This window comes from Anolis carolinensis, chromosome 5 (assembly GCF_035594765.1).
Source record: "Anolis carolinensis isolate JA03-04 chromosome 5, rAnoCar3.1.pri, whole genome shotgun sequence".
Classification (NCBI taxonomy): domain Eukaryota; kingdom Metazoa; phylum Chordata; class Lepidosauria; order Squamata; family Dactyloidae; genus Anolis; species Anolis carolinensis.
The window spans coordinates 187326498-187352805 of NC_085845.1; the positions used below are offsets into that span (position 1 = coordinate 187326498).

The following is a 26308-nucleotide window of genomic DNA, read 5'->3' on the forward strand; positions in this document are numbered from 1 at the left end:
AGGCGATTCAGGAATGGAAAAGGAGGTCATGGAAGGTGGCGAGGCCTCTTCCATTAAAGATTTTTAAACAAGGGATGTATGGCCACCTATTGGTGTGTTAGGGAAGTGGATTTCCTCTATCCACAAAGTTTTGGATGTTGTGATCTTTGAGATCCACTCCAACTCTATGATCCAATATATCAGGATATATATGATTCTGAGCATGTTGTAGTGCAAACAGCAGGAATTGTTAGATGAACAGGAGAGATGAAGGGGAAATCTGGAAAAAGAAGTGAAACAACTGGTATTTGTATTGATAAAGGGATTCTGGGTAAGACATGCAAATTAGGAATCTTGGACTAAATGAAATTATTCCCGACTAGAATAGAATCTACTGAAACAATAGGAACCGTTAACATCTGTGTAGTTCCCACTGATTCAACCAATCTATTCTAGTTTGAACCAATAATCTCATTTAGCCCCTTTCCTGATTCAAATTTTATACAGTAGAGTCTCACTTATCCAAGCTAAACGGGCCGGCAGAAGCTTGGATAAGCGAATATCTTGGATAATAAGGAGGGATTAAGGAAAAGCCTATTAAACATCAAATTAGGTTATGATTTTACAAATTAAGCACCAAAACATCATGTTTTACAACAAATTTGACAGAAAAAGTAGTTTCAATACGCAGTAATGCTATGTAGTAATTACTGTATTTACGAATTTAGCACCAAAATATCACGATATATTGAAAACATTGACTACAAAAATGGCTTGGATAATCCAGAAACTTGGATAAGCGAGGCTTGGATAAGTGAGACTCTACTGTACTTCTGGATGTTAAAACCAGGAAAAAATATCTAGCTATCATAAAAAGTCTGTTCTTAACAACTTAAGCAAAAGACTCCAGCAGGAAAAAGGCCGGGTTGTTGTGTGTTTTCCGGGCTGCATGGCCATGTTCCAGAAGTATTCTCTCCTGACGTTTTACCCTCATCTATGGCAGGCATCCTCAGAGGTTGTGAGGATGCTTGCCATAGATGTGGGCGAAACGTCAGGAGAGAATACTTCTGGAACATAGCCACACAGCCCAGAAAACACACAACAACAATGTGATCCCGACCACGAAAGCCTTCAACAACACAGGAAAAAGGCCAATATCTACTTTTTTCAGCACTCACATTCTAGGTCAGCTTCTTCTCCTGTAAGGAAACGAATTACAGCCTCCAATTGGCTCAGTTTTCTGTGATCTGGATCAATATCTGTAATGCAATAAATCCTAGGAAGCAGAAGAAAAAACATGATTTAGAAGTTCCCTTGAGCTACCTTTCTGCACTAATATGAGCTATTCTGGCAGATTTACATGCCTGGGACCAAAATAAACTTCAGCTGGAACAACAACACTGTACATTTCAGAAACAAAGTAAATTGCACTGGTTGAGATCTGTAGAGTCCCATCGTGAAAGATTTATCACTCACACTCAACTAACTGAAACTTGAGAACATCTTCCATGAATGAAAATGGAAGTCTGAGAATGAACTATCACTTACACTAATTGAGTTTGTATTTGTGTGTATTTGTATATGTGTGTGTACACGAAGAAGAGAGGCTGAAATCTATTTAGTTTGGATAAGATTAAAGAAGCATAAGAACTAGTACTGACACTTCCTAAAGGATTCACTAAACTCAGTCCATCTGCTGATTTTTAAGTATTAGGAACTAAAATGGGCAAGCTCTACAAAAATTAAAAACACAATACAATTATTTTGTAGAATTGATACTGTTGAATGGGATATGCAATTTTTCCTTTTCTTGCATATGGTTAAATTTTAACTGGAATAATGTTCCATATATTTTTTCTTTATACTTTCAGTGGAGAACATCCAAAGTCAAACAGCAACTATAGGTCTTTTTCTTCATTTCAAGATTCTCCACTTACCACTCATTTGCCAAGGACAAGTCTGGCTGCAGCAGATCATGCAAACCTGAAGCCAAATGACAAATGATACTGTAAATACTCATTTCATCACACCTTTTGTTGATGCTATTCATTGCTGCACATGTTTCATGCTGAGATTGGAGATGGGTTGAATTTGGAGAGGGGGGAATGAGCATAGCAGATGAGATCTCCTATTTTCTGTCAATATAGGTTCAAGTTCAGACTGAAGGTATATTCTAATAGTGCATGAGATATGAGAAAACACCTTTTAAAAACACACACATGTGTTCATCAGGAACAAAAAGTTTTTAAAAAATCCTTAAGAACAACGTTTTTAAAATGTGCTATTTTTTCCTGATGAAAACTCTTTTGTTGGGTTTCAGATAGGTACAACTCTATCCCTTCTCTGATGGCTAACAAACTATTTGAAGTAGCTAAATAGCTGGTCTAATCATCATCATCATCATCATCATCATCATCATCATCATCATCATTGTATCCCACCCTTTTCCCCCAGTGAGGTACACCATATTCCAGAAGTCTGCATGTGAGGCTATGCATAAGGGTATCCACCAATGGAACAGATTATTGTTGTAAGCCTTGGAAAAGAAATTTAAATTGTAGAGAAAATTCAGAAGCCAAAGTTCAAACTGTCTAAGAAGCATTGCTCCTACAGATCACTTGCAAGAGGACTGTTGGGGCTGGGCTGTGGCGCAGGCTGGTCAGGAGCCAGCTGCAATCAATCACTATGACCAAGAGGTCATGAGTTTGAGGCCAGCCCGTATTGGAGTGAGCACCCGACAATTAAAATAAAAAATAGCCCTGCTCGTTGTTTACCTAAGCAACCTGAAAAACAGTTGCATCTGTCAAGTAGGAAAATTTAGGGACCGCTTATGCGGGGAGGCTAATTTAACTGATTTACAACACTAGATGAGGAAGTACTCCATAAAAAAAGGACTCATTGTCACAGTGGATGATGAAGCAGCAGCTCCTCCTGTGGCCGGAATCGAGCATACCCTCACAAAACCAGAAGATGGGAAGTTAAATAGTCTCTGTGTCTGTCTGTCTGTCTGTGTGTTGTTTGTCTAATGGCATTGAATGTTTGTCATATATGTACATTGTGATCTGCCCTGAGTCCCCTTCGGGGTGAGAAGGGCGGAATATAAATACTGTAAATAAATAAATAAATAAATAAATAAATAAATAAATAAATTGTCAGTACAAGACTATCCTAACCAATCTTGGCCAGAAATTTGGCTGGGTGTCAAGAACATACCATTTTAGAAATGCAGGAAATGTCTCTTAAAAACTCCCATGTTTTAGATTCATGTCTACATTTTACTCACACTTAAACATACACAGCTTTTCCAAAGTATATATGAATCAAGCTTCGGGTATTTAGTAGATCTGTTTCTGCTGTCAAGCTACCAATTAAACTAAGGAAATAGATACTCAAGAAAGCTGTGGAGATTGTGGCAAAGAACAAACAAGATTATAATTAAAGCCTAGGTGTGTTATAACAAGGAAACACTCTCCTTTTTCTCACACCATTGCTTGATGAAGCTGTGTCAGTTCAACATACCTTCTTCCACTGAAGTGTTCCCGAGCAGGATGTATTCACCATGCCCTCGTGAGAGAACAACACCCAGACTGTGGTTTGGAGAAAAAAAAACATTATAGCAAGTAGACCTACAAAGACCTACATGACATGTTGAAACTATTGTTGTAAGAAACATTTACATCATATTTAACAATTGAAGCGTATTTCTCATGTGTTCATTCAAGAACCCATATGACATGCAGATGGCTCCTTATTGCTATTCAGCACAATCTGGGAAGAGTTTTTTTTACTTAGACATCCTGGAACTCAAATTTGCCCAGTCACAGGTTTTCTACCCAAGATGGCCTTTACATTAATCCCTACTATATGGAGGGAATTTGCGGTTATCTTTTAAAAGGCCTCCACCAAGTTAAATCTTAACTAAGATCCTAGTATATTCTAGTCTGATTTTAATGCCTAGATTCATAGTCATAATCTCCTAGATGCCAAAGTAAAGGAATAATTTGAAATTGCCTTTTATTCTTCCATGTAGCTGTTGCATATTGGCTTCTATTTGCAGTCCCATGTGCCCAATAACCCTTTTACTGGCTACACATAAATACGAGTATAGTATGGAGTGGCACAAACAGAGAATCACTTTTATTTTTCACAGCAGGGACAATGACATCATCTCCCAGAGCATAATTTACCAACCCTCTGAATGCCAGATAAATAAGATTATCACCTCAGTAGGCGGACAGGTTATACTAGGAAGGGAGAGAAATTCATCACATCAACTGAGCAGAAGAAATGAGGACTTGGGGGAAAGTGGTCAAAATCTGTCCCCATGGAAACACATGGCAGTGCTAGTAACAGTCACTCTTCCCTTTTTGCAAGTGCATGGTTCCACTACTGGCAGTCCTACTACTCACAGAAATGTGACAGGAAAACCCACACATTATTGCCCAGATTCTGCTTGGGAAGGAGAAGCACAGATTTCTCATATGTGAAGCAGGCATCAGTGGAAGGTAAACTTTCATAGTGTTATTTAGTCACCATGATTATAACAGAGAGAAGAGCAGTGGTTGGTTGGCGATGACTACCTTGTTGATTCACATATATGTGTGTTTTTCACTTGAACAAAGCCCACACCTCAAAGCCAATCTCAGTTTAATTAACAGATAATTCCATAGCCCTCTTCTCCAAAAGATCTGCTCACTTACCTAAAGGGTGTGTCACTGATATCCGTATAGAAATAGTCATTAGTGAGGAAAAGAACCCGTCTCTGGGAAAAACAGAAAAATAATAAAAATCCTATAAGTGACTTTCCAAAAGGAACACCACATTGCAAATCAAGAGAAAGGCTAGATTCTTTTACAGATACACAGGCAGTGCAGCTGTGTGTAGTACAGTCAGGAGCAGAAAAGAGGGTTGTTTCTAAAATGACATTGCTGATCATGTCCGAGTAGTAGATCTCAAGGGACAGCTGGCATCCTCCAAAGGGCATATTTGCACATCTAAAAAGTGGGCTGCTCATATCAGAACATCCATGTAGAGAGTTTGCATTTTTCCATACCAGATGGGAGCCGAATTTAGAAGTCATGGCACATACATTAGTTAATCCCATCATACGGATACAGCCTCCATGTTTAAAGAAGTCTTACTAGATAAACATCTTCTCCATGTTTATTTAGAAGTAAGTCCTATTGAGTTTGGGAAGATTTAGTTCTAGGCAGGAATGAGGGAAATTTATCCAAATCTGCATCCTTAGTCAATTAATTGCAAAAGGTTTTAAGAAATTAATTTACTAAGCCTGTATTTAAAACTTAAGCACTTTTATATTCTGAAAGTAGATTTTTCTTTCTGTCATCCATCTGGGGAGGCATGATCCTGAGTTGCCAGCACTTGAGGAAACCATGACACAGTCATCTACCCCATAGCAGAGGACCTTGGAAAAAGCTGCAGTGACACAAAAAGGTATGGACTCCTATCCTTCTCCATTGTATGCTGCAAAGGGCAAGATAAGGACCACGCTTAATGAAAGCATTGTGTGCTTTACGTAGCTCCTAGATGATACACAAATATGTCACACAAAAATAAACTCGTATGAGAAAAGAAAGTGGAAATGCCTGTTTGGATAGTGCCTTTTAGTCATTTTTTGAGCATTTTTTATAGTGTCAGAAGCTACTTGAGAACATACTGCAAGTTGCTTCTGGTGTGAAAGAATTGGCCGTCTACAGAGATGTTGCCTAGGGGACACCTGCATGTGTTCGCTGGGAGGCTTCTCTCAGGTCCCCGCAAGCTAGAGCTGACAGACAGGAGCTCACCCCATCTCGTGGATACGAACCAGAAACTTTCAGGTCAGCAACCAAATCTTCAGGTCAGCAGTTCAGTCAGCACAAAGGTTTAACCCATTGCACCACTGCAGCTCCTATTTTTTTTGTACATTTTTGTATTATATATTTTGAAAATATATGCTGCCCAACTATTTGGGTCTGCCTTTAAAGTCCATCAGATACTTTTCAGATTATTTCACTAAATATCACAGTTTTTCAAAATCCATGTACAGTAGAGTCTCACTTATCCAACATAAATGGACCGGCAGAACGTTGGATAAGCGAATATGTTGGATAATAAGGAGGGATTAAGGAAAAGCCTATTAAACATCAAATTAGGTTATGAATTTACAAATTAAGCACCAAAACATCATGTTATACAACAAATTTGACAGAAAAAGTAGTTCAATACGCAATAATGCTATGTAGTAATTACTGTATTTACTAATTTAGCACCAAAATATCACGATGTATTGAAAACATTGACTACAAAAATGCGTTGGATAATCCAGAACGTTGGATAAGCGAGTGTTGGATAAGTGAGACTCTACTGTATTTTATAATGCTTGAAAGATAAAATGTGACTTGGAACACTGTCTTTTCACCACACATCACAGTAACACCATGTGTCATCTTCCTTTGCTTTATAGAAACAGCTTCAAATAATCAGCACCAGGAAGGCACCATCTGAAAGCCCAGAGGGAAATATTAATACATGTGGAGGCAGTTCAGTGAATATAATTTGAACTCTGTAGTTTTTATAGTCTCCCTTAACACTCAGATACATAGTCTACAGCCCTTCAAAGCAGCTGATATCATACATATCATGGATGTCTCCTATCTGGGCTACTCTCTGTGCCACAATAGCAGATAAACAAGAGGAACAGCTATGGTGAATGATCAGATATTTAGGATAATATTATAAGGAGTATGAGAATGAAAAATTGAGAAATGTGTGGGTGACAAAACTTGAGACCACACTGGATGTTAAAATCAATTATTCCTTGAGGGATTTTTCCAAGCTTTCATCTTTATGGCTCAAGGGATGCAAAGTCAGCCCTTTCCTGCCTACTAATCTCTTTCTAAAGAAGAGAAATAACTCTCTCTCTCTTTGGAAAGGAGGAGTGCAGAGGAGGAGGTTGACATGGAGAGCCACAGCAACAACATAAGAGGCCTGAACAAGCTTCTCTTCCAAGTAGAAACAATGTAGTCAATTCCACTACAGATTATGAAGACTGTAGTGCAAATGCATTTGTCCTTGCAGGAAGAGATATTTCTTGCCCAAGGAGACCTTCTTTTGTCCCTCACCATCAACAGGCAAGCTCTCTGCTATCTATCAATCCATCGCTTTTCTCCAAGGTGATTTTTTTTTTGTTCTGCAGGGAAGGAATAGCAGGTGAGAGAGGGGGGCTCAATACTGTGCCAGAAATTCAAGGATATTTTTGCACTATCAAATATACCCAAATGGAATAGGTGACTCTTCACTAACTTGCTACTCATCTCGCTGAAGAGATCTTTCCCTGTAAGAATATCTGTGGTGATAAGAAACTATCCCCAAAGAATCTCTAGTTCACTAGCAGCACTCTTCTCAGGGAGGCTTAGAAAGGAAAAACCAGCTGACAGCACTATGCCTGGGTGAACTATCCCTTGGCTCTGCTCTAATGCCTCCAATGTTGCACTCCCAAGTAACTTGGCTGAGGCAGAGCTTCTCACTCAGCGGCTGGGCCACATTGAACACAGGTGGGGTTGGCTGAAGACACAGAAGAGAAGGTGGCAGACAGCAGGACGACTGTCTGTCCTTGTGGCTCGTTCCCATTCCTGCTGCAGTCACATGAGGCTGCCTTCCCCTCACCCTATTGCTACCCTTCCTTCTGTCCATAAAGCACTAATCTGCAGCGTTCTGGAAATCCATCTGGCACTGTGACAGCAGGCATCAAGGGGACTTGAGGCAAGAGCAGCCATGCTTCACAAAGACAGCTTGCTGCTGCAGGGCAGATTTGTAACCTGGCTGCCAGCTGAGCATTTCAAAAATATCTTGGCTAACTTCACTAACTGGCCAAGGAGGGCCAGCAATAGCCCCCAAGGGACAACTCTGTGTGTGCGCTCCCATACACTCGGCTGGTTTCCCCATTTTCACCCTGCCGATTTGGAGAGGCCTGGCCTCACCTACAGCCACAAGTCGATTTGATTCTGCTTATTGCATTTCGATCACTATTAATATTTTATGTCTTCTGGGATCTCTACCCTGCCGCACAGCATATATTTCACAAATTCCAATAAAGCCACAACAAGAAAAACACATACCGAAACCCTCTTCTAAAACAGCATGAAAGCGACACAGGAGCAGCCAGCAGAGATAATATATTTTTACTATAGCTCAATTATCGAGAACTGAGTATAATAAAAATCCCCATAACATCTGCTGGATTGCAATGTTCTTGTAAGTTTTCTTAATAAAATCTAAGCTTGAGTAGGCAGAGGAATGTAGAAAGGCAGGACCATAACGGGGCTGTCCCATGTTTCTGACCATAGTCTCAAAACCACACCTGGAATACTGAGTCCAGCTCTGGGTGCTGCAATTTAAGGGAGATGTTGACAAGCTGGAATGTGTCCAGAGGAGGGCGACTAAAATGATTAAGAGAAAATCTGGAGAACAAGCCCTATGAGGAACGGCTTAAAGAGCTGGGCATGTTTGGCCTGCAGAAGAGAAGGCAGTAGGGTTGTCCAAAAATTCGTTATGATTCTTATTTCGGAATTGTTTCGGAATATTCTCACTTTTTGAACTGAGTATTGAAATGTTGTCCCTGGGCGCAACTGGCAATGTAATTCGAACCATCGTTGGCCCATTCTCTAATTGTGTCTTAATGTTTCGTTAAACTTTTTCCTCCAAAAAATTTTTTTAAATATTTTTAAAAACTATTTTTTTAAAAAAAATTGTTTCTGCAACCTAACTTGAATGGGAGCCTAGCGCAGCCTAAAATGGCCGCCGCTCCCTGGCCAATCAGAGACTTCCACGATGGCTGGAAAAGGTGGGGGCTAGCATCCTCCGCATCCACGTGTAAGATTTCTATTAAAAAAAACCTCCCCAACCCAGGCAAGCCATTCGGGGCTGGTTTACCGAGCAGAGAGGGTGGTTCGCGCTGCGCTGGGAATCAAACCGCCTGCATTGAGGGGAGAGAGGGCTAAGTGTTCTGGGAGTTGGGTCTGTTAAGGGCTGGCTGTTGTTGCTGACTGGATATTGTGTGTGTGGGGGGGGTTGGGGGGAAATTGGCTTGGGGCTTGTGGGATCTGGCAGAGTCCTTGCTGTGGCTTTAGGCAATTTTTATTTTTAAAAGGATGTGGGTGCCAAGGCATTGCTTTCCTGACGCTCCATTTCTAAAGACCTCTGCCTTTTTTTTTGAATTTAGCAATCACTAGATCAGCCCTTCTTAGCAATCCTAAAAGGGGGGGACATTGGAAGTTAGAGTTTCCAAAGGATGTGTGCGTTCCTGCGAGGGCATTGCTTCCCTCACGCTCCGTTTGTAATCCCAAGCCCCGGGCTGAGTGTTATTGCATCAATCACAAAGACACACACTGTTTTCAAACCTAAAAGGGTACATTGGAAGAAATAGTTTCCAAAGGACATTGCCAATCCTGTCAAGGCATTGCTTGGCGTGTGCTGCGTTTCTAATCCAAAGTCTACACAAGTAGAAGAGGGACTTTCACAGTAATAAAAACCCAATTGAACAGGAAATAAGACTTTCAAACCAGGAACAGGTCTCTTCAAATATTGAAAAATAGTGTATTATAAAAAGTTATGAAAATTCACCAAAAATCATAGGAGACAGGAAGCTTTCTGCAATTTGTTGAGCAAAGAGTGTTGAATGTGATCTCCCACTGTACCAAATTTGATGAGGATAGCTCAAGAAATGAGGGCGGGAGAGCCCTGTAAAAGTCCCCCCGGTTTCCTTTTTTTTTTTTGGCGATTGCGCATGCACGTCCGCCATTTTAAAAACATTAAGAATCATTACGAATTTTTGGAAATATCCGAAATTTTTGGGTGAAAAATTCGGAAATACTTTCTATATCGAAGCGCCGGTACCCCCTACTTTAGAAACGAGAATTGAAACTTTTTTCCATCGATCAGACAAGCCTAGAAGGCAGAGAGGAGACATGATGGCTAATTCCATTATGAGGCTGGATGGCTATCTGATGGGGGTGCCTTGAATGCGATTTTTCTGCTTTGTGGCAGGGGGTTGGACTGGATGGCCCACAAGGTCTCTTCCAACTCTATGATTTTATGAAAAATGCTATTCTGTAGATATTCTAAAATTATGTTAGATGGAGGGCACAGATATGAGCAGAACATCAAGCAGAATACCCCTGGCTTGGGTTTGGTTATCTTCTCACTAAGATGCTTGAAACCTGGAGTTGTAACTTTGGATTTCTGTTCTGGGAAAAATTACAATCTCTTAACCAATTTCATTCAGTCTTACCTCAATTCAGATCCTACTGTTAGAAGTTAAACAAGGTCAACCTTGGTTAGTATTTTAATGGTTGATTGCCATTGAATTCCAGGTGCTGTGGGCTATATTTCAGAGGAAAGAATGGTCAAAAGCACTTGTGAATAGTCTTTCCCTAAGAAAACCCTATGGCAGTGGTTCTCAACCTGTGGGTCCCCAAATGTTTTGACCTTCAACTCCCAGAAATCCTAATAGCTTGTAAACTGGCTGGGATTTCTGGGAGTTGTAGGCCAAAACACCTGAGAACCACAGGTTGAGAACCACTGCCCTATGGAATCCATGTGGTTGCCACAGCTATCTGCTTTAGTTGTAGATCCTGGACTGAGCAGGATGTTGGACTCAACGGTCCACGAGGCCCCTTCCAACTCTATGAATCTAAGGGCCCTTCCACACAGCCATATAACCCAGAATATCAAGACAGAAAATTCCACAATATCTGCTTTGAACTGGGTTATCTGAGTCCACACTGCCATATGTTCCAGTTCAAAGCAGAAAATGTCAGATTTTATTCAGCTGTGTGGAAGGGGCCTAAGGCAACTTGAAGATACACAAAATTCTTAATGGGTTGCTGTAAAGGAAAAATGGGCCTGAAGAAAACTAATACTAAAAGTGTGCATGGGGTGGGGGGGCAGTGCATGTTTCAATAATCAACATAAAGCAGATATGGTATATCAATCCTGTATGCCAGCTATTTTGTAAAGGCGTCTTGTCCTGAAAGGTTGCACAGAAATTCCAGTAATGATGAATGAATAATTTTGCATCTTAATTATTTTTATATTTGCTAAAAGCATTTTGGACTAAGCATGATTTTATTTTAATGCTCAAAAATAATAAATTTCTGTTTTAAGAGAGTGAAAAGTAATTCCTCCATAATTTATTTTTATGTTGATTTTTTTGCTGAGTAACTCATAATGGCAAGCCAAGGAAGACAACAGTAATGCATTTCATAATATTTTGCTTACTATTAAAGAAGGAGGCTGTTAGGAATTGTGAGAGTTGAAGTCCAAAACACCTGGAGAGACAAAGTTTGCCCATACTTGCTATATACTATATATAAGTTTAGAAATTTTAATAAAAATTTAGTGTAATGGTGAAGGAAAAAAGCTTAGTCCATCTCAGGAGACCTAAAAGAAGCACTGACTCCTTATATTCTTTCTGACATGGTCCCACTCCTTGCCTTTTTGAAAACCTGGGAGCGTAAATGGTGGGTGGAGCTAGGGGTAGCTGGTTGCATTCCCTTCTTTAAAGTCCATAATTTTGGTCCCAAAACCTGCCTTTGATTCATACATGAGGTAGACTTATACATGAATATATATGGTAGTTCAGATTGTTGACCTTTTTAAGAGAGCTGTGGACACATTAAAACAGTGGTTCTCAACCTGTGGGTCCCCAGATGTTTTTGGCCTTCAACTCCCAGAAATCCTAACATCTGGTAAACTGGCTGTGATTTCTGGGAGTGGTAGGCCAAAACACCTGGGGACCCACAGGTTGAGAACCACTGCGTTAAAAGAGAGTTGCTGATTGTGGTATGTATACATGTTTCTAATCTTGACCTCTGATTAAACAGACATTACAATCTTATGTATTGCTTTCATAACCAGCAGAGATAGTAGTAGGAGAAATAAAAAAGTGTCTATGTAAGACAATGGAAACTGACTTCTCTCCTTGAACCATTTTTCAGCTTTCAACAAAAACTGGCTTTCTCCAGCTAAGAGAGTTCACTTTTTAAAGTAGATTTTTTAAAAATTATCTAAAACACATTTCATAACGAGAGAGAACCCTGAAGAATAGTATTGCAGACAGAGACAGAGACCGGATGGTAGGTATGGGAGAGCTAATTAGGTGCCTACAAATGTCACACAGCAATTAGAGATGAAGCATTGCTCTGCGTTTAGGGAACAGTATGAGGAATAATTCTTAAACTACTGCAGCAGAAGAACGGTGCAACAACTATTTCAGTTCAACAGAAAAATGGGTTGGTTGGTGGTATAGGAATCATGTCACTGAAAATCAGTTTTGATGAACAGAAATCTTTTTTTAAAAAGGCAAGCTTACTAATAAAAATAATAAAACACACTCTCAAAGGACATCTTACAATACAGAAGAGTTTGTTTGTTCGTTCCTTCATTCAATAAAACAGGGAAGGACCTAGCAATCCTATTTGACTTTGAAGTGTTGATTTGTACAGGCAAAGGAGACCTATCAGAGTTTATTATTGGAAATTTTAGTGCTATTCATATATATGTTGCAGCAATTGTTGGGGTTCTTTGCTCAGCAACAAGCCAACCACCTTCTGCAGCTGAAGCACCCCCTCCGATTAAGGAGTAGACGATCACCAATTATATCTTTTGTAGAAAAGCTTTATACTGTATTTACAAAAGTTTTAGCAGAGTTTGACTCTCTTCTCTTCCTTCTATAAATACTTTTTACTCCCAGTGAGTTCATACCTTCACCATAGTTTTTAACTCTTCTCTCTGATCTTTAGTGATCCCAGTCTCTCTGTAGCTCAAACTCAAACAACTACTTACTCCACTCTAACTATAGAGAAGCTTGTGCTTCTTTTATTACTCTTCAGCTACTCCACCCTGGCTGTAAATTAATAATAATCAGATGGTTGAGTCCTTAGTGCTTGTGGCTGGAATTGTCCCAATTCTTATAATCACTTATTGTCACTTCTGAAATGATACATACTGTAGTTACAAAACTCTGACAATAGATACTGAGGTCTGCTAAAAAGACAAAAAACCAGAACTGAACTCTCTCAAGAAGCCAAGGTAACTAAAACAAGACTTTGTCATACTTTGGTCACACTTTGACCATATCATGCAAAGAGATTACTAGAAAGGACGATAATCCTTGGTAAAATGTAGGGAAGTAGGAAAAGGAGAAGGCCACATTCCAGATTGATAGATTCAATCAGGGAAGCAACAGTCTGCAAGACCACAGCAGGGTTTTTGAGGATATGGTAATTTGCAGGTCTCTCATTCATAAGATTGCCATAAATCACAGTCAGTTTGAAGGGTAGTTAACAACAATTCATACCAGCATATTCTGTATGCTATCATTACAAAATTCTCTCCCTGTGTACCACCTAAAATTAATTTCCAGAACTTGTGTGTTCTGTTTAGAACTACAGTAATGACTAAGTAACTATATATTTTTTTCAAAAGTTGGAGGGAAATTGTTACTGGTTCTTTGTCCAGAAAATCCTGCTACTACAACTAACCTTGCATCAAGAGAGACTAAACCAAATATATCTGGTCTAAGAGAAGCAGAGAACCCAATAAATTTTTACAATGCTGTGATATTTTGGTGTACTGTACTCATTGACTCATTTCTGCTAGGTATATAAGAAGTTTTAAAAATTAATTATGGGTTTTTAAAATGTAATACACATATAGTTTATTATTTGTTGCTATTTTTCAATTGTATGGGATTTTGTTTCTATTCTGTACAAGTGGACTGGATCCAAAGGCAGATAGGACAACATACAAAGGTATGAATACTCACTCCTTTATCTACTGGCACTTTTACATCCATTGAGAGGTAACCTGTTTCTCCATTGATCATTGCGGTCCGTAGCTGCCCAAGAGAATATAACATCACCATTAATGTCTTCAAGTGTCCTGAAACACTTAGCAGATTTAAGATATAAGCAATTATGATTTGCTGATAGATGTGGTTAGAGTTAATGGTGGACATAGTCTAAGCTGGTAGTTGACTGGATTGCGATACCTGTCGCCTTTCACAGCTTTTCACAAATTCATACACATTTCATAGACATTCTCCATATGCATCTAGTCCATATGTCTTTCTTTCTGTCTGTCCCAAACACAAATGCACCCTCATGATGAGGAGGAATTATTAGCCATCCAGTCTCAATATGCTGACCTCTTCATGTAAACTACTCTCTCTCCAGCTTGTAAAACAGTTGTCTGGCAGGCTGGTGGAGCACAATTTTCATGGGCAAGACAGCATGTGTTTATGTCCATGTGTTCCATGTCCACAATATTCCCCACAGACCAGTTTGGCAGGCTGGAAAAAGCAACTTATCTGGAGAGGTTTGAACTCAGAAAGAGTCACTTCCAAACAGCAGAATGCCTGAGAAAGACGTGTTCCTCCAAGTCTGTGAAACATCTAAGCCAATGGTTCTCAACCCATGGGTCCCCAGATGTTTTGGCCTTCAACTACCAAAATTCCTAACAGCTGGTAAACTGGCTGGGATTTCTGGGAGTTGTAGGCCAAAACACCTGGGGACCCACAGGTTGAGAACTACTGATCTAAGCAGTAGGCTATTGTAGTGTAACTTTTAAAAGAATTCAGTTATGGCAAATTAGCATCTGGAAGAGAAGTCTGGGCATCAACATAAATCACAAAGCCTCAGCAGGAGGCATGTGGGCCATGTCCAGGGAAGGATGGGTCTGCCTCCTCCTCTACTCTTCGTCCTGCTGAGTGAACTGAGTGAAAACTCCTTTTACACTCTGAACTTAAGTTGCAGCAATTGGAGTAAACTGAGGATAAAGGACAAAAGTGGGAGGAGCGGGAGGGAGAAACTGGGACAGTTTTTAAAACAGCTGAAAAGATGGGATACCAGAGAATTAATTGGAACTGTTCTTACCAAAGCTTGAGATATGGCCCTATTCCCATTATGTTTTTTGTCAAAAAGGGGTGTATGTACTCTGCTACTCCACTTTAGACACTTACAATTTCATCCACATCTTCCCATTCCACCTCAGAAAGGTCAACACTGTTGTAGTTTGGTTTGGGCTTTAGCTTCTTCCCTTCTTTATACTGAAGTTCAGAAAAGAAGCAGAAAAATACATTAAACAGACATTCTCCTTTAAAATACTGTACAAAGATCCTACTCATATATCCTATCTAACTAGGCAATAGTTGACCACAAATCTAATGTCAACTATTGTCTACTTGGCTAGAAGAAATGAGTAGCCTAAGTACTTTCCAAACACTATTATTTTTGGACACAGATTTTTCAGCTTTTGTATGTTTTTAATGTTTAACCCATGCTTGTTTTGACTGCTGTAGACCTCTTCAGTCCTAAACTGGAAAAAGACAGCATAAGAATAAATAACAATAAATATAAAAGCATTCAAAATTGCCTTCACATTCCATAGAAGGAAGCATTTTGAGTAATTAAAGATGACAAAAACAAAGTTCTTTTCAGTGTTGGATAGTTGCCCATTCTTACATTAAATATTCAACAAACACCTCACATAAGGATTGAGCTGCACTCCTCCTGCCGCATATATTGCAGCCACTGAACTTTTAAAGGTTATGTGGAGGAACAACCGAATAGCTGTGCTGCACATATTACTAGCGATGGGCGATAAGAGCTTTTCTCTCAACCAATGCAAGTCATTTTGTGGAGCTATTGTAATTTGTGAAAATCAATTATTCTCCCAGCAAAACACTCAAGTCCAAAAGCGAAGGTCACCGTGGTACAGTGTCCCTGAAACTGGGAACAATGTTGAGGACATTATCTTGCTGCACTGGACCCAATACAGATTTTAGCACTCCAATCAAACTAGCAATTTCACCAGACTGGCACTTATTTATAATTTAATTCTCTGACTCTGCATTTGTTATATTCCATTTATTTTATCTCACCCTTTCATTAAAAAATCAACTCAAACATACAATTACAATTTGAAGAATTGTATTCTCTCACATGAACCTGCCCGTGTTTTGAGATCTGGCAGGGAGGCTCTTCTCTCTATCCTTTTCTCTGACCCACTCTCACAAATACATCTGGTAGGAATAAGGGAGAGGGTCTTTCTGGTGCCTGCCCATAACTTCTGGGTTCCCTTCCCAAAGAGGTTAGACTGGCACTACTTTTGCTATCTTTCCACAGACAGGTAAAGACTTGTTTTTGTTTCAGCAACCACTGGAAGACCACAAGAAAAAGGCATTGTATAATGTGATGATGATGATGATGATGATGATGCAGTATATCCAATGCAATTTTCTTAATCAGCACCTCAGATAAGCCCAGGAACAGGCTTAAAAACCAAGACACCAATTTTTTTGGACTGTGTAATTTAATTATACTTTTAGCTTTGCTATAATGGTACATTTTTAAGTCACTTTGTGTTCCGAACTAGGGGAATGACATGGACATAAATAAAAATGTAAGCCACAAGAAAATCAAAAAGAAATCTAAATTTCATTCAGAATTAGGTTTGGGCCCGGATTTGTTTTTAGCCATTTCCTTCGGCCAATCCAGCTGGTCCGGCTTGTTTGATTGACGGTAATGGGTTTTTTTCATGTTTTTTTCAGTCGGAACAGAACAGTGGCTGTTGAAAACCATTGTAAGTGGAGTGCAGGAGGGAGGCAGTCACTAGAAGGAAAAGTGCAAGGGGGGGGGGGAGGCACTACTCCAGGGCTTGCAAATGAAGAGAAAAGGGGACTTATTTAAGGAAGCCCAGCAGAGGATAGTTCGCTCTTCCTTCCCTGCCCTGGGAAGTGGGGATTCAAGCCTCCTTATAATGCCTGGGAAGCATGTTGTGCAGGGAGGGAGGGAGAGCCATGCATGCCTGTCTCCTCTAAAGTAGCATTAAACCAAACATTAATGTCTTAACAAAGGTGTGATGCCTCATGGGCCTTGTAGTCCTGCTCCTAGTGCCATCGTGGCAGATGAAGACGAAAACATGGGGTTTTCGCCGGTTCAACAAGAGCCGGAGTCCTTTCACCTGCCGGATGTTGATGTTTGTCCCCAAGAATTCAGTAAAACAGACCTTGGACATTCCTCGCCTCCGTTCCCTAGAAAATAATCCTACTGTGCTGACAGAGGAGTCAGGGAACAGAATCGCAGGAGTTTACGGATTGCTGCCAAACAACAGGCTGATTAGACCTGCTTCCCTTGGGAAATTCTAAGGAGTCTTGCATCTGGACAAAGTTGGGTTTCGCTTCCCGTTCTCTAGGGAAAGAGGTTGTTGGCGGGAAAACGAGACCCCAATATAGGTGCCTGACGCGGGAGAATCTTTGCGGAGTCAACAGAGCAGCTTCAGAAGTAAGATCGTGTGTGGACTTCGTAACCCCAGTTCCTTGCTTCCCGGATTAAGTATTCAAGACTTGCCTCGCCTTGCTTTAACCACGGACCTTGTTCTAAGATTCACTGTTTGCCTTGTATCCAGCCTTGTATCCAGCCTTGTATCCAGCCTTGTTTCCAGCCTTGTTGTCAAGCTACCTTGGACTCCTAAGACTCAGACATTTCCCCACACTATTGCTTGGCAAGAGTGTGTGTTTCGGTATTGGATAAAAACTTTGAACTCTAATATCATTTATTGGACAATACATTTTGGACTATATTTGACCTCATTTGAAAGGTCTGCTTCTGAACTATATTTTTCACTTGTTTTTATTGCTTTTATACATTTCCTTAATAAAGATATTAGATAGAGATTGGCCTCCGTGTATGGTTCTTGGTGCCCTGCTGCCAGGGGTCTGACAGTTTGACTCTGCCACCCAAAGCACCAAGCAACCTAAGGCCAATATGTCTGTTACACCAGGAGCCGGAGCGGGCGGCCCAGCCCAGCCACCACCCAGCTACACCATTTCCCAAGATGAATTCAACCGGATCCGGGACAGGCTCCGAGAGCAAGAGGGAGAAATCCGGGGCTTGAAGGATCGCAGAGTCCGGCTCCCCGCCCTAGCACTACCAACCAAGTTCTCTGGAGAAGCCTCCAAGGTTCATGTTTTCTGTCGCCAGTGCATGGCATACCTAGAAGCCCGCCACACCGAGTTTCCCCAAGAAGATGTCAAGGTGGCGTGGATTTACAGTCTCCTAGATGGACCTGCAGCCACATGGGCGACGGCGCTGTACGATGCGGGTTCCACGCACTTAAACACCACACAGCAATTCCTGGTCCATCTTCGAAACACCTGGGGAATCGAGGATGATGAAGAGGCGGCCGGCCACAAACTCCGACGCCTCTTCCAAGGGGACAGACCGCTGTCCCGGTACATAGCCGAGTTCCGGGTGTTGGCTCAAAACACCGGCTGGAACGACATAGCCCTCAGAGGACAATTTCGCGAGGGTCTTAAACTTGAGATGCAGGAAGAAATCTCTAAGGTGGATCCCCCTGGGACTCTTGAAAGACTCATCGCCCATTGTTTACGGGCTGAAGTCCTGCTCGCCAACAAGAAACAGTGGCTCCAAGGCCAGAGTGGAAGAGCCGGAGTAAAACCCCCCTCTTCTGCCAGTGTCCAGCCTCGTCCGGTATGGAGACCCCCACAGCCAGCCACTAACCCCATGGGAAGCGAGGAGGAGCCGATGCAACTGGGCAATGTGCGCCCCAGGCTGGATGTTGCAGAAAAGGCCCGCCGCCAACGCTTGAATCTGTGCTGGTACTGTGGGAATGGGGGCCACTTCGCCAGGGAGTGCCCAGCCAAGAAGAAGCCCCCCGCCCATCTGGCAGCGGCATCCTCCGTGGAAGCGGAGGCTGCCGAGGCGGCTGGAACAAAGCCGGCGGGGGAAGCCAGCGACCGGGTGTAGAAGGGCTCGCCAACCCGGTCAAAAACTCCACTCAAGAGCCGCAAACGGGGGTCCTATTTCTCCTGGTGGTCACACTGTGGTCAGTAAAAAAGGGACCCGTCATGATCCATGCCATGATAGACTCAGGGGCAACAAACAATTTCATCAATAGAGACTATGCTAACTCTCTGGGACTACAATATCATGATTTCAAGAACGCCCGGGTGGTGCAAGGCATAGACGGCCGACCCCTGAAGACAGGTCCAGTAAGCCAATGGACCGAGCCCACCAGAATGTGGATAAGAGAACACATGGAAGAAATCTCCTTCTTCGTTACTGAGGTTCCTCATTTCCCCGTGATCTTGGGTATCCCATGGTTGACACTCCATGACCCAAACATCTCCTGGACCAACAGGGAACTACAGTTCGCTTCAAAGTATTGCCAAAACCATTGCCTAGTAGCCAAGGTCTGCCATGCCACAGACACAGAACCCATCATCACCCTGCCCAAGAAATATTCGGATTTTTGGGATGTTTTCAATGAAAAAGAAGCCGAGAAACTACCCCCACATAGACCCTATGACTGTGCCATTGATCTGGAGGAGGGGGCCCCAATTCCGCGGGGACACCTCTACTCCCTGACTGAACCAGAGCAGGAAGCTCTCAGGGAGTTTATAGAGACAAACCTCCGCAAGGGGTTTATCAGACCCTCTCAATCCCCAGCCGCTTCCCCGGTGATGTTTGTGAAAAAGAAATCAGGGGACCTACGCTTGGTCATGGACTATCGAGCACTGAACAACATCACGAAGCGGAACCGCTACCCATTGCCACTGATCTCGGACCTACTGGACCGACTCTGGGGGGCCAAGGTTTACACCAAACTGGATCTTCACGGGGCTTACAATTTGGTTCGCATTAGAGAAGGGGACGAATGGAAAACCGCCTTCCAGACCAAATTCGGATTATTTGAAACACTAGTCATGAATTTTGGATTATGTGGAGCCCCCGCAACATTCCAGCATTTTGTCAATGATATTTTCCAGGACTACCTAGACCGTTTTTTGATTATATACTTAGACGACTTTTTGGTGTTCTCGAAATCACAAACAGAACACGATCAGCACGTCAGAATGGTGCTACAACGATTGCGGGATCATGGACTATACGTCAAGTTAGAAAAATGCGCCTTTGATTTGCAAGAAGTAGACTTCCTGGGATACCGCGTCTCGCCACTAGGGCTATCCATGGACCCGGCAAAAGTTTCGGCCGTGTTGGAATGGCGGGCGCCAACTAACAAAAAGGAAGTGCAGCGCTTCTTGGGGTTCGCAAACTACTACCGCAAATTCATCCCAGATTTCGCTTGCCGGTCTGACCCAATCACCAGCTGCATCCGAGGAAAGCAGCCCTTCCGCTGGACAGAACAAGCTGAAAAGGGTTTCCAGCAGCTAAAGCGATTATTCACGACCCAGCCAATTCTACAGCACCCTGATCCAAAAACCCCTTTTGTTGTTCAGGCAGATGCCTCCAATGTGGCAGTAGGGGCTGTACTGATGCAACCAGTGGGAGAACATCTCCATCCATGTGCCTATTACTCACGCCAACTAACAGCTCCGGAAAGAAACTATACCATTTGGGAGAAGGAGCTCTTAGCCATAAAGGCAGCCTTTGAAAATTGGAGACATTGGTTAGAAGGGGCCAAATTCCCCATTGAAGTTCATACAGACCATCGGAATTTGGAGCACCTAAGGACCGCACGAAAGTTAAACCAAAGGCAACAACGCTGGGCTTTGTTCTTTGAACGTTTTGACTTCCGGATCCACTATGTGACTCCCGCTCAGACCAAGCAAGCAGATGCCCTATCACGAAAACTGGAGTATGCAGCAGGGCGCAGAGACACCTCAGAAACGCGATTGCTGCAACCCGAGAACGTTGCCACGCTCACAGTGGGAAATACCAAATCCACTTCAATTGAGCCAGCTCCTCCTAACCCAAAATCCCCAACCACAGATTCCCTTCTCACTCAGGAGATTAGGGCCAGCCAACAGACAGACGCCTGGGCCCAAGAACAGATCCACCAAGGACTACGTTTCCCTTTCTCACTTAAGAACGGACTACTATGCTACAGAAACCATGTTTACATCTCTCCAGGCCCCGACAGAGAAAAGGCACTTCGTTTGTGCCATGACAGCAAGCCTGCCGGGCATTTTGGGCTATTCAAAACCATGCACTTGATCTTGCGAGATTTCTGGTGGCCCAAGATTCGCAAGGATGTGGAAAATTATGTCAACACCTGTCGTGTATGCCAGCGTTCCAAGACCCGAAGGGAGAAACCGCCAGGGTTACTGCATCCCCTTCCCACACCTTCTCGCCCATGGGAGATAATTTCCGCGGATTTTATCACTGATCTACCACCATCCCTTGGATTCACCACGATTCTAGTAGTGGTGGACCTTTTCACCAAGATGGCCCCGAGATCAAGGTAGGAGATCGGGTTCTGTTGTCCACTCGGTTTTTGCCCTCCCACCGTCCCTGCCGGAAGTTAGATGCCCGTTTCATTGGACCCTACCCAGTGGTGGCGCAACTTAACCCCGTGACTTTCAAACTCCAACTTCCGCGCTCCATGCGCATTCATCCGGTGTTCCATCGTTCCCTGCTCCTTCCGGCGGATGGTGTACGCCCCGACGCGAGCCAGCCACCCCCCGCCCCTGTTTTAGTGGATGGAGAGGAGGAATTCGAGGTTCAGGACATTTTGGATTCTTGCTTCCACCGCCACCACCTTCAGTATCTCATTGACTGGGTGGGTTTTGGCCCAGAAGAACGCTCCTGGGAAGATGCTTCCACAGTCCATGCCCCCGACTTAGTCCGCCGCTTCCACCAGGCCTACCCTTCCAAGCCGCGGCCCCGCGACTCTCGGAGAGGGGCCCTGAATGAGGGGGGCCTTGGGAGAGGGGATAGTGTGATGCCTCATGGGCCTTGTAGTCCTGCTCCTAGTGCCATCGTGGCAGATGAAGACGAAAACATGGGGTTTTCGCCGGTTCAACAAGAGCCGGAGTCCTTTCACCTGCCGGATGTTGATGTTTGTCCCCAAGAATTCAGTAAAACAGACCTTGGACATTCCTCGCCTCCGTTCCCTAGAAAATAATCCTACTGTGCTGACAGAGGAGTCAGGGAACAGAATCGCAGGAGTTTACGGATTGCTGCCAAACAACAGGCTGATTAGATCTGCTTCCCTTGGGAAATTCTAAGGAGTCTTGCATCTGGACAAAGTTGGGTTTCGCTTCCCGTTCTCTAGGGAAAGAGGTTGTTGGCGGGAAAACGAGACCCCAATATAGGTGCCTGACGCGGGAGAATCTTTGCGGAGTCAACAGAGCAGCTTCAGGGGTAAGATCGTGTGTGGACTTCGTAACCCCAGTTCCTTGCTTCCCGGATTAAGTATTCAAGACTTGCCTCGCCTTGCTTTAACCACGGACCTTGTTCTAAGATTCACTGTTTGCCTTGTATCCAGTCTTGTATCCAGCCTTGTATCCAGCCTTGTATCCAGCCTTGTTTCCAGCCTTATTGTCAAGCTACCTTGGACTCCTAAGACTCAGACATTTCCCCACACTATTGCTTGGCAAGAGTGTGTGTTTCGGTATTGGATAAAAACTTTGAACTCTAATATCATTTATTGGACAATACATTTTTGGACTATATTTGACCTCATTTGAAAGGTCTGCTTCTGAACTATATTCTTCACTTGTTTTTATTGCTTTTATACATTTCCTTAATAAAGATATTAGATAGAGATTGGCCTCCGTGTATGGTTCTTGGTGCCCTGCTGCCAGGGGTCTGACAAAAGGATATAAGGAGAAACAATGCCTAAAATGATGGGAAGGGGAGCCTGGGAAGCCCCCCCCTCCATAATGGGCCGGATAGAAAATGAAATTTTTGGCTTCCCTGATTGAAAATGGATCTGTCCTCCTGAATCCAGGAGGCTTCCGAAAAACAGATCGGGACTCCCCACTGAAATCCAGGACACTGAAACAGATTGCAGTTTACCCGGATTGCAGAAGCCTATTCAGAACCAAACAACATCTTCAGGGTCTGACAGCTAATATGTATATTTGTGTGGAGAAAAATGCACAAATGTGGCAAGACAATCAAATTAGTAAGACGAGCTCAGGAGCATAGAGTATATTCAACAAAACAACAGATTAATGCAAGTATGTAGACAATATTACAGTGGTGAAGTCAACATACCTTAAAATCAATGACTCAGGCAGAGCAATCCTTAAATACTTTGGACAACCAAGTGTGTGTTACAAAGGAGTGAAGTACCCTCCAATGGCAAAGAGGAGCTTGGTCAGTAGCTAGCTCTCTGTCTGTCTGTCTGTCTGTCTGTCTGCATTCCCAATGCATTTACTTGTTGATCAGAAAACAACAGAAACACACAAGTCCAGATACATAAACTTCCCATCCCAGATAGTGGGATCCAATAAGACCAAAGGTAATATGTTGGTTCCACTTCAAATATCACAACATCGATATACACAATTATTGTGTGTACATTAATGAGGTGGAAGGATACCAGTGTATCCTATGAAAGAAAAAAGACCTCTCTGTGTCACTTACCAGTGGTCGGAGGTCTGGATGAGACAGAATGTAGCCATTGTTGGTATTTAGAAAGGCATATCCATGGACTCCCAGCTTTAAATATAATGCATTGAATTAAGTATGTTTGTGTTCCTTACATTAGAGAAAAAATGATACAAATTCCTCAAAAATAGATACCTATTTACTAGTGTTTATGACATCATCCCTATCTACAAAACACAGACACCAGCAATAGGTTTCAGTTAGATTTTTATCCCAATAAGCAAAATATTGCAGTTCCGTCATTACTGAAATCAACATATTTATAAAGCTTATAAGAAATCAGTGCATGCAACTGGGAATTATCTATGTTTACAATAATTTTGCATCAAACCACTTGCAGATGTAAAATTACACAGAACTCTTCGTATCCTTATAGTATGTTAATTCTATCTCGGGAGGCAAGGACAGTTTACACTCAGAAGTTTAGCATAGGAATATTGTATGGTGTCTAAATAGAATCAGGAGTATATGGCCAGTATTTCCTGTATTAATCCTTGTTCTTTCCATTTTCATGGAAGCGGTGAAATTGAATTAGGAACTTCCTGCTTTGTAATTTAATTTCTTAGCCACTATGGTGCACTTTGCAGATGTAACTGCTGTAGGGGCATGAGGATCAGAGCCATAGGGGCTGCTGTCATGGAGGAAGTAAGGCATCTGAGTATTAAACTATTAGGAGCAAACAGCATTGATCTGCATTTCTTTCCATGGTTACACAATAATGAAAAAGCTCAGAGCATCAACAGGGTTCCAGCCCCTAAATATAAATCCCATGGGGCAGATTGGTCACAGGTGAAATATTAATGCACATCACCATCCAAGCATTTTAGATGAATTAATCAATTTATAACATTAAAAAGCAGCACAAACAAACTACAGTCAGCTCTATGTACCCATGGATTCCACTATTAATGGTGTGAAAATATTCTTCCCACAAAAAAAATTCCAAAAAGCTTACTTCAATTTTGCCATTTTATATAAGGAACCATTTTGTTATGCCATCTATATCTATATATATATAAAAGGGTAATGAAATTTCGGCCTAGGACAAAACAACAAAACTACACATCCCAGAAACACTAAACTTGGCAGCACAACCCCTCATCCATGCCTCTACGTTCATACAACAAAAAGAAAAGAAATATAAAGTCCTAATTAGAGGGGGAGGAATAATTGTTTTTATCCAATTGCTGCCAGTTAGAAGGCTAAGCTCCACCCACTTGGTCTGCTGTCAGTTAGAAGGCTAAGCTCCACCCACTTGGTCTCCGAACAACCCACTCAGCCTAGGGCCACTTCAATCAGGCCTCTTCCACACTGCCTATAAAATACAGATTATCTGATTTCAACTGGATTATATGGCAGTGTAGACTCAAGATGAGCACCAACCCCCAGAGTCAGACACGACTGGACTTAATGTCAGGGGAAAACCTTCACCCTTTACCTTAACTACCACCTATTCCTCAATACTTTATTTCCCATACCACCATACTTCACCACAGCAACGCGTGGCCGGGCACAGCTAGTTGTATATAATGGGAACTGAACATCCACTGACTAGAAGTCTGTTGCAGTCAAAGGAAGCTAATGTAAACGAACCTGGTTAATTTGCTGAGACTCGCCACAAGACTTGCTCAAGTTTTGGCCTGTCTGGAAGCCTAATATTGATCTGAAGTATTGACCACATCTTGTGGCAATGTAGTGTACGGGCAGAAGAAGTGCTCTGGGAGAGACCTTTGCCATGGTAATGTAGTTTCTGTGTAGGTTATTGAATATCACAGTTATAATTGGATGGTATTATGTTGGTTCTTACCTTGTATCGTGGAGCAAGTTTCAGGAGTTCTCTCAGAGGAACATCTGAGCCCACCACACCCAGGAGAATGCCGTGAGATCTCTGAAAAATAATAGAAAAGTGAAAACCAGTAACATAGACCCCATCCTCCACAACCTAAAGCCACTATTATTCTTTTGACCATCATCTAACAAAGTGATTGTTTACAGATAGGGATAATTAAACAAAGGAGGACACACTGGATTTACCAGTAAACTCACAAGGCTATAATGTTGAAGATAAGCAATACCTGCAGTGGGTCTTATTACTATAATAATAATATAATAACTTTATTTTTATACCCCGCCTCTATCTCCCCAAAGGGAACTCAGGGCGGCTTACATGGCGCCAAGCCCAAATAAAAACAATAGCTAGTGCAAATTGCATGCAGATATGCCCATTTTGATTTTTAAAGTTCTGATTTTTAAATTTCTGTCCATCTCACCAGCAAGACCTATTTTATAGAGATGCCTTTATTAGTACACATTCTGAATATTTAAAGGACAATTTACTGTATTCTCTTAAATATCCAGAATGGTGTCCTTACCTACAAATGCTGGTTTGGAAAGCATTGTGAATATTTAAATAGGACATTATACCAAAAGTTGCTTCCCACATTTCATGAGTAATATTTTATACCTCTAAAGATAATAAACTGTATAGTAAATCTCTGTTGAAAATCTTAAAAGGCTGGTAGTCAAAGAGATAGGTAAATGTAAAGGTTTTCCCCTGACATTAAGTCTAGTTGAGTCTGACTCTGGAGGTTAGTGTTCATCTGCATTTCTAAGCTGAAGAGCTGGCATTGTCCATAGATGCCTTCAAGATCATGTGGCTGGCATCAATGCATGGAGCACCATTACCTTCCTGCCGAAGCGGTTCCTATTGATCTACTCACATTGGCATGTTTTTGAACTGCTAGGTTGGCAGAAGCTGGGGCTAACAGGGGGAGCTCACCCAGCCCCCCAGATTTAAACCGCCAACATTTCCGTCAGCAAGTTCAGCAGCTCAGCAGTTTACCCTGCTGAGCCACTGGGGGCTCCTAGTCAAAGAGATAGCAGAAGTA

At 42.2% G+C, this 26308-nt stretch overlaps 1 protein-coding gene across 4 annotated transcripts in view; it reads right to left on the reverse strand.

The window, feature by feature from the left end:
• Positions 1–26308, reverse strand: part of cacna2d4 (calcium voltage-gated channel auxiliary subunit alpha2delta 4) — a 228961-nt gene that overhangs the window by 150933 nt on the left and 51720 nt on the right. For all 4 annotated transcript variants that reach the window (XR_010006905.1, XR_010006902.1, XR_010006904.1 and 1 more), the window contains 8 exons: positions 25228–25308; positions 23397–23471; positions 14999–15085; positions 13805–13876; positions 4680–4741; positions 3499–3566; positions 1917–1962; positions 1158–1255 (listed from right to left, as the gene is read on the reverse strand). Coding sequence is in view for 1 of the 4 variants with exons in the window: in XM_008110464.3 (XP_008108671.1) it covers positions 1158–1255; positions 1917–1962; positions 3499–3566; positions 4680–4741; positions 13805–13876; positions 14999–15085; positions 23397–23471; positions 25228–25308 (589 nt within the window). In the remaining 3 variants the exon portion in view is untranslated. The remainder of the gene's footprint in view (positions 1–1157; positions 1256–1916; positions 1963–3498; positions 3567–4679; positions 4742–13804; positions 13877–14998; positions 15086–23396; positions 23472–25227; positions 25309–26308) is intronic.